At 42.7% G+C, this 14,126-nt stretch overlaps 1 protein-coding gene across 1 annotated transcript in view; it reads left to right on the top strand.

The window, feature by feature from the left end:
• Positions 1 to 14,126, top strand: part of LOC141153370 (ovochymase-2-like) — a 127,011-nt gene that overhangs the window by 28,446 nt on the left and 84,439 nt on the right. Inside the window, exons 4-5 of the mRNA XM_073638080.1 lie at positions 7,313 to 7,453; positions 13,416 to 13,507. Coding sequence (XP_073494181.1) covers positions 7,313 to 7,453; positions 13,416 to 13,507 — 233 coding nt within the window. The remainder of the gene's footprint in view (positions 1 to 7,312; positions 7,454 to 13,415; positions 13,508 to 14,126) is intronic.

The raw sequence follows: 14,126 nt of genomic DNA, 5'->3' as shown, positions 1-14,126 counted from the left end.
GCCTCCTGCTGACTGGAGCCGTCTGTGATGGTGTAGACATTTGTGGCGGCGGGGACACAAAACTTTGCCACATTTCGGCCATACTGGTCTTGCCTTGTGCTGAGGCGCTGCTTCTGCTCCCTCTTTGTGCAGAGCTTCCTCCACTGCCTCGACGCACTGAGCTGCTTTGTAAAGCACTAGCAGCACTGCTCTCGGTTGGAATGGAGAACATGATGGAATGTACCAGTGCGTCTTGGTACTCCCGCATTTTACGCTCCCGGTTCAACGGTGTTATGAGGCTTTGTAAGTTGTCCCGGTAGCGAGGATCTAGGAGGGTGGACACCCAATAATCAGCCGTGTTGAGAATGTGGGCGATGCGGCGGTCGTTTCTCAGGCACTGCAGCATGAAATCAACCATGTGCTGCAGACTGCCAACTGGCCAAGAAACGCTGTCCCCTGCTTGAGGCGTGATCTCTGCCTGCTCTGCATCACCCCACCCTCGCTCTAGATACTGACTACTAGAACATTGTGTACCTCCCTCCTCTGGACAGATGTCTTCCTCATCCATTGACTCCTCCTCATCCTCCTCACAAAGTGTCCCCTGCCTAGGCCTTTGTGAGGAACCACGTTGCGCAGACTGTAGAGAAGCAGATGGCATTTGTGACTCCTCATCCTCCACCTCTTCCAAAACTTCGTCCCTTAGTGCTTGCAGTGTTTTTTCAAGCAGGCAGATAAGGGGGATAGTCATGCTGACTAGTGCATCATCTGCACTCGCCATCCGCGTGGAATAATCGAAGGCACGCAAAACGTGGCAAATGTCCTTCATAGAGGCCCACTCAGTGGTGGTGAAGTGTGAACGGCGCGCACTGCGACTTGTTTGCGCCTGCTGCAGCTGGTACTCCATTACTGCTGCCTGCTGCTCACACAACCTCTCCAACATATGTAACGTTGAATTCCACCTGGTGGGTAGGTCACATATGATGCGATGTTCCGGAAGATGTAATCGGCGCTGCAGAGCTGCAATGCGTGATCTTGCATTGCTGGAACGCCGCAAGTGAGCGCACTCTATGCGGACCTTGTGAAGCAGTGCATCAAGATCCGGATAGTCCCTCAAAAAACTCTGCACGACCAAGTTGAGCACATGTGCCAGACATGGGATGTGAGTGAGGTTGCCTAGGCCCAGAGCTGCCACCAGATTTCGGCCATTGTCACACACTACCATGCCTGGCTGGAGATTCGCTGGCACAAACCACACGTCGCTCTGCTGCTTGATGGCATTCCAGAGCTCCTGCGCTGTGTGGCTTCGATTCCCCAAAGAAATTAATTTTAATACGGCCTGTTGACGTTTGGCCACGGCTATGCTCATATTGGTCACCATAACAGGTAACCGTTCACGGGTCGATGTGGAGGTAGACCGTGACGGCTCCTGCAGCGCTGATTCAGAGGAACTGGAGTATGAGGAGGAGTCAATGTGTACAGACTGGATTCCTGCAATCCTTGGAGTTGGCAGAACACGTACAGCGCCACTCTCAAGATCTGTACCCGGCTCCACAACATTTACCCATTGGGCAGTGAGGGAAAGGTATCGTCCCTGTCCATGCTTACTGGTCCACGCATCGGTGGTCAGGTGGACCTTGCTACTGACGGTGTTTTGTAGCGCATGTTTAATTTTTCCCTCCACATGATGTTGCAGGGCAGGGACGGCTTGCCTGCTGAAATAAAATCGGCTGGGCACGTTGTATTGTGGGACTGCCAATGCCATAAAGTTACGGAATGTGTCAGTCTCCACCAGCCTGAATGATAGCATTTCAAGGGCCAGTAGTTTAGCAATGCCAGCATTCAGAGCCTGTGCTCGGGGGTGGTTTGCCGAGTATGGGCGCCTTTTCTCCATGCCTGTGCTAACGATGGCTGTAGACTGGCCTGGGAGTGTGAGGATGACTGGGAAAGTGGTGCTGTGGGTGGAATTACACTGTGTCTCTGTACAACAGTGCCAGAGATTCTTCCATGGCGATCCTGTGAGGAAGCCGAACCAGCTGTGTGTGAGCTGGAGGAAGAGGCTACAACACGAGCTGAAGAGGTGGTAGGTGGCGCTGTAGGTTGGCCTAGGTCTTCAGTGTGTTTTTGTAACTCCACCACGTGCTTGGTCCGCACATGTTTCCACATATTTGTGGTATTGAGGTTGCTGACACTTTTCCCTCTTTTCACCTTCTGATTACACAGCTTGCATTTGACAAAGCAAATGTCATCTGCAACTGTGTCAAAAAAGGACCAGGCACTGCAAGTCTTGGGAGCGCCCGCTTTGGATTTTGGAAGAGCCATGCTCCTAATGGGTGCCGAAGTGGAGGCTACAGGCAACCAAGTCTGCCCCCTCCCTCTCCCTCCTTTTTGGGCTGTTCGGGGAATCTCTTCCTCAGAGCTGCTCCCACCACCTTCCTGTCCCTCACGCCATGATAGGTCAAGGACCTCATCATCTACACCACCCTCTTCAAACAACTGCTTCTCCTGGGTAGTCTCGACAGCACAGTATGCACCAGAAAGTGGCACCTGAGTCTCATCATCAGATGCGTACTGAGGTGTGCTGCTGACCATAGGCACTGGCCCACCCGCCTCTTCAGATTCAGAGAGACAAAACGGTTGCGCATCACTGCATACTACCACTTCTTCAAATTCTCGAATTCTGCTTGGCTGGCCCCCTCTTTCCAAGCCAAGAGATTCAGAGAACAGAAGTAGAGATGGCTCCTGTCCAGGGCTCTCTGACTGCCTGGGCAATTTGGCAGGTGGTGAAGAGACAGATGGGTGCTCTTCAGTGCTCAGGACCTGAGAGGATCTGGAACTAATTGAAGTCGATGCGTTAGCTGCCATCCATCCGACAACGGCTTCAATTTGGTCCTCGCGCAGCAGTGGGGTACGGCTAGCTCCTACAAAGCTGCACATAAAGGACTGTTCCCTGGTAAAACTGGGGGATGCTGAGTCACTGGTGCCCACAGCAGGCACAGAATCCCCACGTCCTCTCCCTGCAGGCACAGAATCCTCACGTCCTCTCCCTGCAGAAACTCCACGCCCACGCCCACGCCCACGACCACATGCCTTACTCCCTGCCTTCTTCATCTTGGTAGACTGATAAAGATAGGCAGAAAAGTACTAAGGGCTTAGTGTGCTTATTCCTGAACAGCTGCTAACAGGTATAAGAAACACTAATTTTATAAAGTGTGGACTAGACTTTAATATGAGCTAATGTGGCCTACACAACTGTAAAGTGGAGTGTTTGGTGAACTTTATTTAGGTTTTTTTTGTCACAAAAAGACACTGGATGTGCCTAAAGATGTAATAACGATAGTATCACAAACTTTTTGTAGCTATTACAATGTAGGAAGGTAACCTACAATGCAATAGATGAGGCTGCAAAAAATAGGCTAATACTAATCTGGCTGGGGCTGCAGGGCCCAATGCTGCAGAAAGGCTCCTCTAACTACTCCTATATAGTGTGTTTGGAACCAATTTAGCTGAATACGGATGGAACCACCACACTAATAGGAGAAATCAGGAAAAATTATGAATTGGCAAAAAAGGACAATGTATGAGGCAGTGACACACACTGAGTGCACTACAACCAGACGTGGTTGAAGCACACACTACAGGGTGAGCTGCATTCACACACCAGACCTTGCAGACAGCGGTGAACAGTACAGATGCAGAGCACTGTGCACTAGCGCTGCAAGACCAAAAAAAATTCTCTATCTACTCCTATATAGTGTGTTTGGAACCAATTTAGCTGAATACGGATGGAACCACTACACTAATAGGAGATATCAGGAAAAATTATGAATTGGCAAAAAAGGACAATGTATGAGGCAGTGACACACACTGAGTGCACTACAACCAGACGTGGTTGAAGCACACACTACAGGGTGAGCTGCACTCACACACACAGACCTTGCAGAAAGCGGTGAACAGCACAGAGAACTGTGCACTAGCGCTGCAAGGCACAGCGATTTATAAAGTAGCTTGGGTAAAGCAGAATAGACCAAATAGGTAGCTAAAACTGTCCCTCAGAACAACAGCGTCCTATCCCTAACTGAATTCACAGCAGAGTGAGCTCAAAATGGCGGCGGCTGCTTTTCTAGTGCATCATGACATCATTTCAGCAGCCAATCACAGCCATGCCATTAGTTAAGATGCCTACATGCCTAACAGGATGTGCCCACACTTCTTAGGATCCTCATTGGCTGAATAAAATGAAAATGGCTCATTGCATTATGGGAACTTCCGATTCCGGTATACGATATTGCAAAAGTATAGGAATTAAGTATCGGAATTCCGATACCGCGAATATCGGCCGATACCCGATATTTCAGTATCGGAATGCTCAACACTAGTTGTCACCTTAAAAAGTATAGACAAAGTAAAATGGTTGTCAACTTAAAAAATGTATATATTTAGACATGTATAAAATATAAATAAACAATTTATTAACATACCAGAATAAGAAAGGAGCCCCAATCTCAGCTATCATACCAATGTCAGAGCAGCTACACTTCCAGCATTAGTTTTATATATGAAACACCTTCAGCGCAGATTTAAAAGGGGCTGACTAACTGGCTAATATCAATAAAAAGCCAGCCAATGAATAGAGAACGAAGGGAAGGGGTTTAGTTACTGAAATAAGTCCGTAAGCCAGCCCCCTTCACACATCACTGGTCACGTCCCAAAGCAAGAAATGATCTCCTGATGCGAGCCTGAAGTGGAGAATTGAAATTGTTGTGAGGATTGCAGTGAGCTGAGTTGTCTATCTTATTTTTTTCCAGAATTTAGCATTAGTTGTTAGTCGAAGGTGTATTATCGACACTGTCGGACTAGACTGGCAAGGGTCTAACAGTAACATTGACTCTGGGGGGCCACTGTTCAGCTGCAAGCCAATATTACATTACCTTCATGTATACAGTGCCTTGAATTCATATCCCGTGAACTTCTCCACATTTTTTCACATTAAACCCACAAACTTAAATGTATTTCATTGGGATTTTATGTGATATACCAAACCAAAGTAGAAAGTATTTGTGAAGTGTAAAGGAAATGATACATGGTTTTCTAATTATTTTGAAAATATAAATATGAAAATTGTGATATGCATTTGTATTCAACCCCATGTAGTCTCATACCCCTAAATAAAATGCTCAGTGACCAATTGCCTCCAGAAGTCACATAATTAGTAAATTGAGTCCAACTGGTGTAATTTATTCTCAGTATAACACTGCAGCTGTTCTGTGAAGGCCTCAGAGGTTTGTTTGAGAATATTAGGGATCATACAGCATCATGAAAACGAAGGAACACACCAGACATGTCAGAGATAAAGTTGTACAGAAAAGTAAAGCAGGGTTAGGTTATAAAAAAAATAGCCCAAGCTCTGAACATGTCACGGAGCATTGTTCAATTCATCAACCAAAATTGGAAGGAGTATGGCAAAACTGCAAACCTACCAAGACATGACCATCCACCTAAGCTGATATCCCAAACAAGGACTCTAATTAGAGAAGCAACTAAGAGGTCCATGGTCACTCTGGAGGACCTGCAGAGATCCACAGGACAACTATTAGTCATATACTCCACAAATCTGGCCTTTATGGAAGAGTGGCAAGCAGAAAGCCATTTTTGAAAGCAAGCCATAAGAAGTCCCATTTCCAGTTTTCAAAAAGTCAACACATGTGGAAGAACTTGCTCTGGTCAGATGAGACCAAAGTAGAACTTTTTGGCTGAAGGCAAAACACCATATGTGGCAGAAAACTAACACTGCACATCACCATGAAAACACCATTCCCACAGTAAAACATGGTGAAGGAAGGAATATGCTGTGGGGACAGGGAAGCTGGTCAAAGTTGATGGAAAGATGGATGAAGCTAAATAGAGGGCAATCCTAGAGGAAAACCTGTTCAAGGCTGGAAAAGAAATTAGACTGGGGTATAGGTTTACCTTCCAGCAGGACTGTGACCCTAAACATACTGCCAGACCTACAATGGAATGGTGAAAATCAAAGAACATTCATGTGTTTGAATGCATAATGTACAAGAGTAGTAGGGCCAGAAGGCACTATCAGGTCCAGACGTAGGTGCCAAGTGGTGGCATGGCTCTTCTATGATGTTGTGCAGTTTGGGGTGTCACAGTGCTCCTACTTGGTTCCTGGCACTCCAGACCCATTCACATTATTTAGAGGTAGGTAGGAAGAAGGCAGACCAGACCTTGTATGAACAGTTCAAATGGTTTACTGCATCACAAATCAAGGAATCACAGCTTCTTCAGCATTTAGTTGCAACACTGGTTTTCCATACACGTGCCGGCTGGATGGCAACGGGACTGATACTCTGATATGGCAAAAAGGTTTGGCCTTGCTGTGATGGGCTCTAAAAAAACTTCCTGGCAAGGTACTTAATTAAAGCAGCCCTTGTACCCTACGCCTCACCTCTAAACACGCTTGACTCTCTCTCACTGCCAACCGCAAACTGCCACTGGTCACCATATTGACCAGGCTATAGAGGATTTTGATCAGATGTCTTCCAATACAGTCCATTGCTGACCCTTATACCGCCACCTGCTGGTCTCCAGTGGTATTACAGAGCAACTATTTACATTTAATTTAACAGAATGAAACCAGGCAAAACATCAAAGCATGAATTATTCACAGGTGCCTATGAATTCAGAAATGTTTGCAATGGCCCCGTCAAAGTCAAGACCTGAATCTCATTGCGAATCTGTGGCAAGACCTGAAAATTGCTGTTCACAGAAGCTCTCCATTCACTTTTACTGAGCTAGAGCTAGTTTGTAAAGAAGAATGGACAAAAATTTCAGCCTCTAGATGTGCAAAGCTTGTAGAGACATACCCCAAAAGACTTGCAGTGGTAATTGCAGCGAAAGATGTTCCTACAAAGTATTGACTCATGGGGGCTAAATTGAAATGCACATCATAATTTTCATTTCTAGATTTTTTAAAATATGTATCATTTCCTTTACACTTCACAAAGTTCTTGCCATTTTATGTTGGCATGTCACATGAAATCCCAATAAAATATATTTAAGTTTGTTGGTGTAACATGAAAAAATGTGGAAATGCTCAGGGGTAGGAATACTTTTTCAAGGCACTGTAAATTTAGCTATGCTTCTATATAATATTAAACTTGGTAGATTGCTAAATACAAAGGGATGGAGGGGGCCACTCCTGCACAGGGGCCCACCGGGAGATTCCCGTTTCCCTATGGACCAGTCGGAGACAATTCACTGGACATTGTGTATTTATTGATGACGCTGCACTGCTATATTAACCTTTTTCTTCATCTTTTATCAGGTACATACTGTGGACACACTGTTCCTAAGCCGCTAGTTTCAGCCGGGAACAGAATTTTTGTGACATTTATAACTAATAGTAAAAACAATGACAAAGGATTTCATGCCAAATATGAAGCTGTAGATCCCAAAAACATAGCAGGTGAGTAAACAGCTTCTTTATTTATTTTTTATTTGCTTTTAAGTGGATTTTGTTTACAAGCAGACAAGTGACTGCATAGAACATTTCTATTGATTAGTTATACTTATCAGTTGATCCTCTAGGCATTAGCAACCTGTTGTAGCCCATGCAGGCAATTATGCGGTTATCTGCTGAACATAGATACGGAGAACTGGAAAAACTCAAACAATCATGGACTGCAAAGTTAGCAGGTAGAGATGAGCAAATCAATTCGATGGCGCATTTTCAACAATTTGCGATTCTGTTTGGGCAAAGCACAAAAAAATTATAATAATCTCATAATCGGAGCAAAGTGCGTAGTGCCATGTAAGCCACTATGTCAGAGGAGCATGAAATCTAACATCTAGCATGCAAAAACTATTGAAACATGTATACATCCAATATCCATTGCAGGGTGCTTGTGGATATGCATCTAACGGAGGTGTAAACTCAAGGCCCGCGGGCTGAATTCGGCCAGCCACATCATTTTATGTGGCCCGTGAGGTTAGGACACAGAAGGACCTGCTCTCCACTTTGCACATACGGAGAGCGGGTCAGAGCAGTGTGGAAGTGTGCGCAGAAGCTGAAAATCTAAGATGGCACCCGTCCCCGTACTGGCGCCACTCCCTCTAATAAGTACTTGCTGCGTTCTACATTGACATAGCAACCTCTTAGCAGAGGGGGAAGAGCCAGCACATGAAGCTGGTGCTATCTTGGAATCTGAGCGGATGCGCCCAATGCTTAGTAGAGTGGGCGGCGCCATATTTGAAATCGAGTGAACGCAGTCAGCCAGCACAAAAAGTGAATGCAGTCAACGAGCACAAAAGTGAACACAGTGAACGCAGTCAGCCAGCACAAAGAGTGAATGCAGTCAACGAGCACAAAAGCTCTCTAAGCCCTACTATCCAGAGACAGCTCTCTTACCCTACTACCCAGGGTCAGTTTTCTTTGTCCTACTACTAAGGCACGGCTCTCTTAGCTCTATCAACCAGAGGAAAGCGTTCTTAGCCCCACTACCCAGAGGACAGCAATCTTATCCCTACTATTCAAGAAAAGATGTCTCAGCCTTATTACTCAGTGACAACTGTCATATAGCTCTACTACCTTAGGACAGCTGTAGCCCTACTACTCAGGGACAGCTGTCTTATAGCCCTACTACCAAGACACAGCTCTCTTACAGCCCTACTATCTAGGGGCAGCTCTCCTATAGCCCCTGGTCAGTCTGTGCATTACAGTCTGTGCTTGTACCATGTTGCACAGATGTCTACATGAGACCGTACAACTACAAGTGGCTCTTTTAAGGCAACCATAATGCTGATGTGGCCCTCGGTGAAAATTAGTTTGACACACCCAAATTAACACAATGAACCTAATATAAAAGGATTAATGAAAAAACTTACATATGGAAGTGAAACTCTTCCACACAGTGAACAATTGATATAATAATCAACCAAGTGTCAGAAAGTCTGGAATGCCAAAATGGTCAGCCAAAAGAAAGTATGCTGAATATCAGTGTTAGAGGAGTGTGCAGCATATCAATAGTAAGGACAAGAACCACAAGAACTAATGTAGAATAAATATATAACCATGCAGCAACATAGTGGATTACATTGCAAAACACACTTTTCTCCATTTATGAGATTATTATAATGTTTACCTTGTAAAGGAGTGGGACATTCATATGCATGTTACACTATTAATTCATGTGCTTAATTTCATGGACATAATAATTTATGATGTATGTGTTACATACTTATTTTGACTAAGTAATTACGTATACATTTGTAATCATCTGACTTCATTGCAGCACGCCATTTTACCTTATTCTGTGTATCATGTTTGCCATCCCTGAATTTTATGTTTTTTAATTAATTTACATTTTGAATTAATAAACTATCATTATTTTTGATTGACGCCTTGTTTTGTATAGGATACAATCAAAATGATTGCTGCATTTAAATAGCATCAGAGCTATATTTGAAAGTCAACTCCATTATGTGGAATAGAAATATTTTATTTTATTATCACTATAACAAATAAGGAAAGTGAGAATTGGTTCTAAAGAGAAAAGTCATCTGAAACTGCCTATCAGTTGCCTCAGCGAAACAAACAATTGATCATTTTAGTTGATGGCCTACCAACAATATAGCAATTGTTCAAAAGACCCTCAGGCATATTAGATTTTTTTAAGCCAATCATAAGCACTAATGGCATCATGGGCGCCAAAAAATCCAACACAACCGATTCACTCTGAGATTTTTTTTACCCGCTAACGAACGACTGCTCAATGGCTTATATTTGTCTCATGTGTATGGGGGACCTTAAACTAACAATATACACGTGTTAGTGACAGAACATTGGATAGCAGACGGACCAATGTTATGCTATGGTTAGAGTCGGTCCGAGGAAAAAATTGCAGCATGCCCGAGTTTGATCAGATCACACTCGGTCATGCAAGTCAATGAGTCCGTAGAAACCATTAGACTGCACTCGGATGACATCTGAATGCAGTCCAATTTCCACAGACTGTCAGAAGATGGAGACATTTTTTTCTCCATCTTCTAATCCAAGAGAAGATTACACTATGATCACACTCTGATCAGAATCTGATCAGAGTGTGATTAGCATAATCGACCCGACTATCTCAGATTAGAGACTATACTCTCGTGTGACCCATGCATAAAGGAAATGCGTTATCTATTGAATCTAAAAAAAAAAATAGACCTATTTTTTTTCTTATTTGTGAGTGTTTATTTTTTATTTTATTTTATTCTCACGATTATGGGGACTGTCATCGTGTCTGAGGTGCTGGTGACACCTTTTAAAGGTAAGCTTTACAACAGCCACATGGATCAAACTGGATCTGACTCTTTGACTTCAATGGGAGCATTTTCAAGGCATGGTCTATGACTTGTACAAAGGTCATTATGTTAGGAGGTGCAGGAGGGTTTTGGGGAAGAGGGTTTTTTTCTTGATTCTTCCTAGTTTTCTTCACCTAAAAAAAAAGGAGAGAATAAAAAGTACAAACCTATCTGAGCAATAAATGAGGCTAAAAATAATTTAGCGACAGAAAGATTAATAGATAGCACTGCAGGGCGAATTGTCTTTATCTCCTGTCAAATACCTGTGTTCCCATGCTGCTGATAAATGCGCCATGTAGTAAATGGTGTTGTATACCGCTACCTACTTCACAGAAAGATTAATTATCACTCCTCTGTCTGTTCTAAATGGTCACCAGACCCTGTGCCTAAAACTGCTCCTAGTTTATTACTACCTTTAATCATGGCTATATAAACTAGGTAAGGCTCTCAACATGTAACTCACGCTGTCAGCTAATGCCAAGCATAATCCATTTCAGTGTGTTTCTTAGAAGTGAATAATGCTTTAAGCACTATATAAGATCAGAGAAAAAGCAAGAAACCAAAAATATTTCAATATTAACCATTGTTATAATTATTATTTCATAAATCAAAAACAAACGTGAAAATAAGTAACTTTGTAATATATCTTATCAGAGAGATCTGCTTATTTCTCTGCTAAAATTGATCAGTCATTATCAAAATTCTCAATTCTCGGGTAAAGTCTGTATTCAGTGAAGACATATTGTTACATTAATGAGATAAGAGATGACAATTGCTATTGATAAAATTTGATAGCAATATCAAAAGAAGGGCCCGCACACCTGTTATTCTTGTGTGCCCCCCACCCTTTACGTCCCTGGGGTCTGCACCTCAATTTTCCACAGGAAGGTCCCAAATCAGTCAGGCACAGGTCCTGCTCTGCCCCATGTCTTTTTTTAGTTTAGACCTGGTTGGCACATAGCGAGATGATTAACCAGAGTTAGGAACTATCCTGATTGTGTAGACCTTGCCATAATGAGATGGCTTTTATGCTTTTTTACAAAAGAATTCCACTAAGTACCCTATGTTTTTTTATATTTAATACTATTTATCTACATGCTGCAGTGCGCCTATGCATTATTGGCCCGTTGTTCACGCCGGTCTTGATGATTCATGAATGAGCAGTGCCACACAAGTGGAGAACACCTGTGTGCACCTCGTCACAAATTGCTGCTGGAGTAAGAATTGTGGAGTAGCAAACACCACCGCTCCTCACCCCCCATCTGGCCCCAGCTCCGTCCACTTTGCCAGAGCTGGGCAAAAATGGCATGATCGCCAAAAGTCACATACTTTTAAAGTAGCCTCAAGTTGCGCCGAAATTATGCGACTTTTCAAAATTTTTTACACCATAATACTGGAGTAAAAGCTTTGCTGAATCGGACCCTATGTTTTTATTCTAGGTGATAAGATTCTATGTAGACGGGAGGGGAAGGGGGGAGTTCTTCTTCCAGCGCCCCCCCTTTACATAGAATCTTATCAGTAGCAGCTGCCGTCTCCTATCTCAGTAATGTAATAATCTGTCTTCACTGAATACAGATTTTACAAGTGAATTGAGAATTTTGAAATTAAAGATCAGTCATGAGGAAGAAAGAACCAGATTTCTCTGATCAGAAATATTACAAAGTTTGTTATTTTCACATGAACTACCGATTTATAAGATAAAAATTAAAGCAACTGTTACACTATAAAAAATGTGTAATTGCTTTTAATGGCTATGATGTAACATGTAAACACTTGAATGATGACAAACAAAACAGCGGCCTAAGGCTATGCTCACATAATGTTTTAGTCACTCCATTGGGGCTAAAGTTTGAAGCTCTGCAAAACGGGATTCAGACATATGCTGATTGTAATGATGCAGATGGAGTGACAGTGTGCTCTGTTGGACATCATTTTTGGCCATGTACACTCATTGAGGTGGGCAAGAAGACGTAGTCTGGGCTATGTCAACATTGTCTTAAAGGGGTTGTCTGGTTTTTCAACTACACTATTTGAAATTTTACACCTGCCACAAGACTCTTCTGCAGATCAATGATGACTAATGGAGGCCTCAGCAGTGGGACACTCTGTGATTATCAACATCTTGGGGAGATTCATGGAACAAAAAGGGATGTCCTAAAAATGTCTTTATTTGGACAGATTAATTTATTGGCATACCCATTGGATAGGTCATAGAGGGTTAGACCACAGGATCCCAAGACGGGTAGCGTCTACCACATGTGCACACCCACTTTACCATCACAGACTGGGTTTTCTTGTTTTTAGGATTGGTTTGTTTCACACCCTACCCAATCTCCCCCGCCTCCACTGAAAGGTGTACGGAATACACAGCTGAAATATGTATGTTTTTTGGCAGAGTGCATTAGAGCTAGTGGTTACCATTTACCTTGTTTCCTGGCTTATAAATTAAAAAAACAGGTAACAGCTGTCTAGCATGAGAGCTGCCAACCCACTCCCCGCACCTTTGTTCTATTATATAATAGAGATAATTTAATTGAGATTAACTACAGTCGCTGTATATTTAGTAAATCTTTTCAAGTTTTGGGTTTTCCAGATAGACTTTAAAACTTACTGTAGTCTTACTCAGTGACAAATAATCATGCATTCCCTAGAAAAGAATTACTAATTGGAACAATGGAGGATCAAAGGATCACCAAGCTATAACTTGCCGACTTTGGACCAATCATACGAATACAGCAGTCACTGGAGAAGGACATCATGGTCGGAAGAATAGAAGGAACAAGGCAAAGACCAGCAACCCAATGGCTTTATGCTTTATCAAATCTTTCAGGGTTGTCATACAAATCAGAAAAGATAATGAAGGTTGCTGTATACATAAACTTGTATTCTGGCCAAGGAGCAGTAGATACAGGTTGTCATAACGTAGCCTAGGTCTGCTGTCAATGAAGCTCTGGGGTTAATTATTTACTTGTCCTGTGGCATTAATGTATTAAAAATAGTAGTACATGTACTCTGATAAAAGAAAATGACCAAACTTTTTTTATGACAGTGATTAAGAATGTTTTCAAAATCTATTTTTTCAGATATTGTGGGAGGTGGAGGATATTTAGAGGGTAACACAGGAGAGTTCCAGTCCCCAAGCACGTACAACAACAAGAATTATGACCTATACCAGGTAATTACATCTCTCCATTTCAGGGTGATGAAGGATTTCCATGAAGCACAGTATTAGCTTACTTTATTTGGATTGGGAATTAATACCAGGTGCGGCTTTAACTGCTAAATTAGGTTCTATGAAAATAAGGCTACAAGTACTGTCAAGTCAGTCAAAGCTTGCAATTCTGCCATCAATGACTGTCTATTAACCTAATTATCACTTAGGATGAAATATGCCACAAACTGTTGTGTAAGGTCACTGAAGTAGAAGTGAAAATCCAATATAACATATTAATATCTTATAATAAGTCATATAGATACACATAATTATACTCATAGACTAATGCTCGTCATGGGTGTTTTTCTCAAACTGATGGGAAGTAACAACTTGTCTTAGGCTTGTGTACAGTGTCATTCTGTGCTGTTACAGGGGGTTTCCGATCGTGTACAAATGGTTTAATGTAGCATGATTAATCACTTACTAATGTACTGTCTGTAGATTAGCTACTTCTGTAAGTCAGTCTTTCACACCATCATATGACCATGCTCCTGGTCTTTAGCTCTATGTAGGATATCCTTTACTCTAAACCAGGGATGTCAAGCTCAAGCATACAGAGGGCCAAAATTAAAAACTTAGA

The sequence above is a fragment of the Phyllobates terribilis genome, unplaced genomic scaffold, assembly GCF_046119375.1.
Source record: "Phyllobates terribilis strain yellow unplaced genomic scaffold, ASM4611937v1 Scaffold_1__5_contigs__length_1240528914, whole genome shotgun sequence".
In the NCBI taxonomy this organism is placed as follows: Eukaryota; Metazoa; Chordata; class Amphibia; order Anura; family Dendrobatidae; genus Phyllobates; species Phyllobates terribilis.
Note: the sequence above shows the minus strand (reverse complement) of the source record. Positions and strands in the feature narration are given on the sequence as shown.